Here is a 409-nt window from a genome sequence, read left to right as displayed (position 1 = left end):
CTGCTTTCCCACCACAGAACAGCGCCCCGCGGAGACCGCAGCACCTGCGGAGACCGCAGCACCTGCGGAGGCAGCCGGGGTGCTGGGCGCAGGGGCTGCTGGGAGAATCTCTGGCGGCCCCGCCCCTGCGCCCCCTCCCTGCCTCGGACGCGCTCCCCACTACCTCCCAGCGTTAGGAACAGCAAGCACTGACACACGAGCCCGACCCTCGCTCGCCCCCTCCTCCCGCCTCCAGGCTCCACCGCCGGTGTGAGCCCCCTGGGTCTTGGATGCTAGGCCACCGCTAGATGGCCAAGTCACTGGCCCTGGCCCGGCCGCCGCTGGACTTACTGGCCTTGCTGGACCGGCCGGGGTCTGCGGGGAGCTCGGGGGGCGCGTGCAGCTCCACGGCAGTCACCGCCTCCTCCTC

The 409-nt window shown here is 72.4% G+C and overlaps 1 protein-coding gene across 1 annotated transcript in view; it reads right to left on the bottom strand.

Moving 5' to 3' along the window:
• Positions 1-283: 283 nt before the first annotated feature.
• GJA3 (gap junction protein alpha 3) overlaps positions 284-409 on the bottom strand; it is a 1,102-nt gene continuing 976 nt past the window's right edge. Inside the window, exon 2 of the mRNA XM_024753875.1 lies at positions 284-408. Coding sequence (XP_024609643.1) covers positions 284-408 — 125 coding nt within the window. The remainder of the gene's footprint in view (position 409) is intronic.

The sequence above is a fragment of the Neophocaena asiaeorientalis genome, unplaced genomic scaffold (assembly GCF_003031525.2).
Source record: "Neophocaena asiaeorientalis asiaeorientalis breed wild unplaced genomic scaffold, Neophocaena_asiaeorientalis_V1.1 scaffold443, whole genome shotgun sequence".
Taxonomy (NCBI): domain Eukaryota; kingdom Metazoa; phylum Chordata; class Mammalia; order Artiodactyla; family Phocoenidae; genus Neophocaena; species Neophocaena asiaeorientalis.
This window is presented reverse-complemented; position numbering and strand designations above follow the sequence as displayed.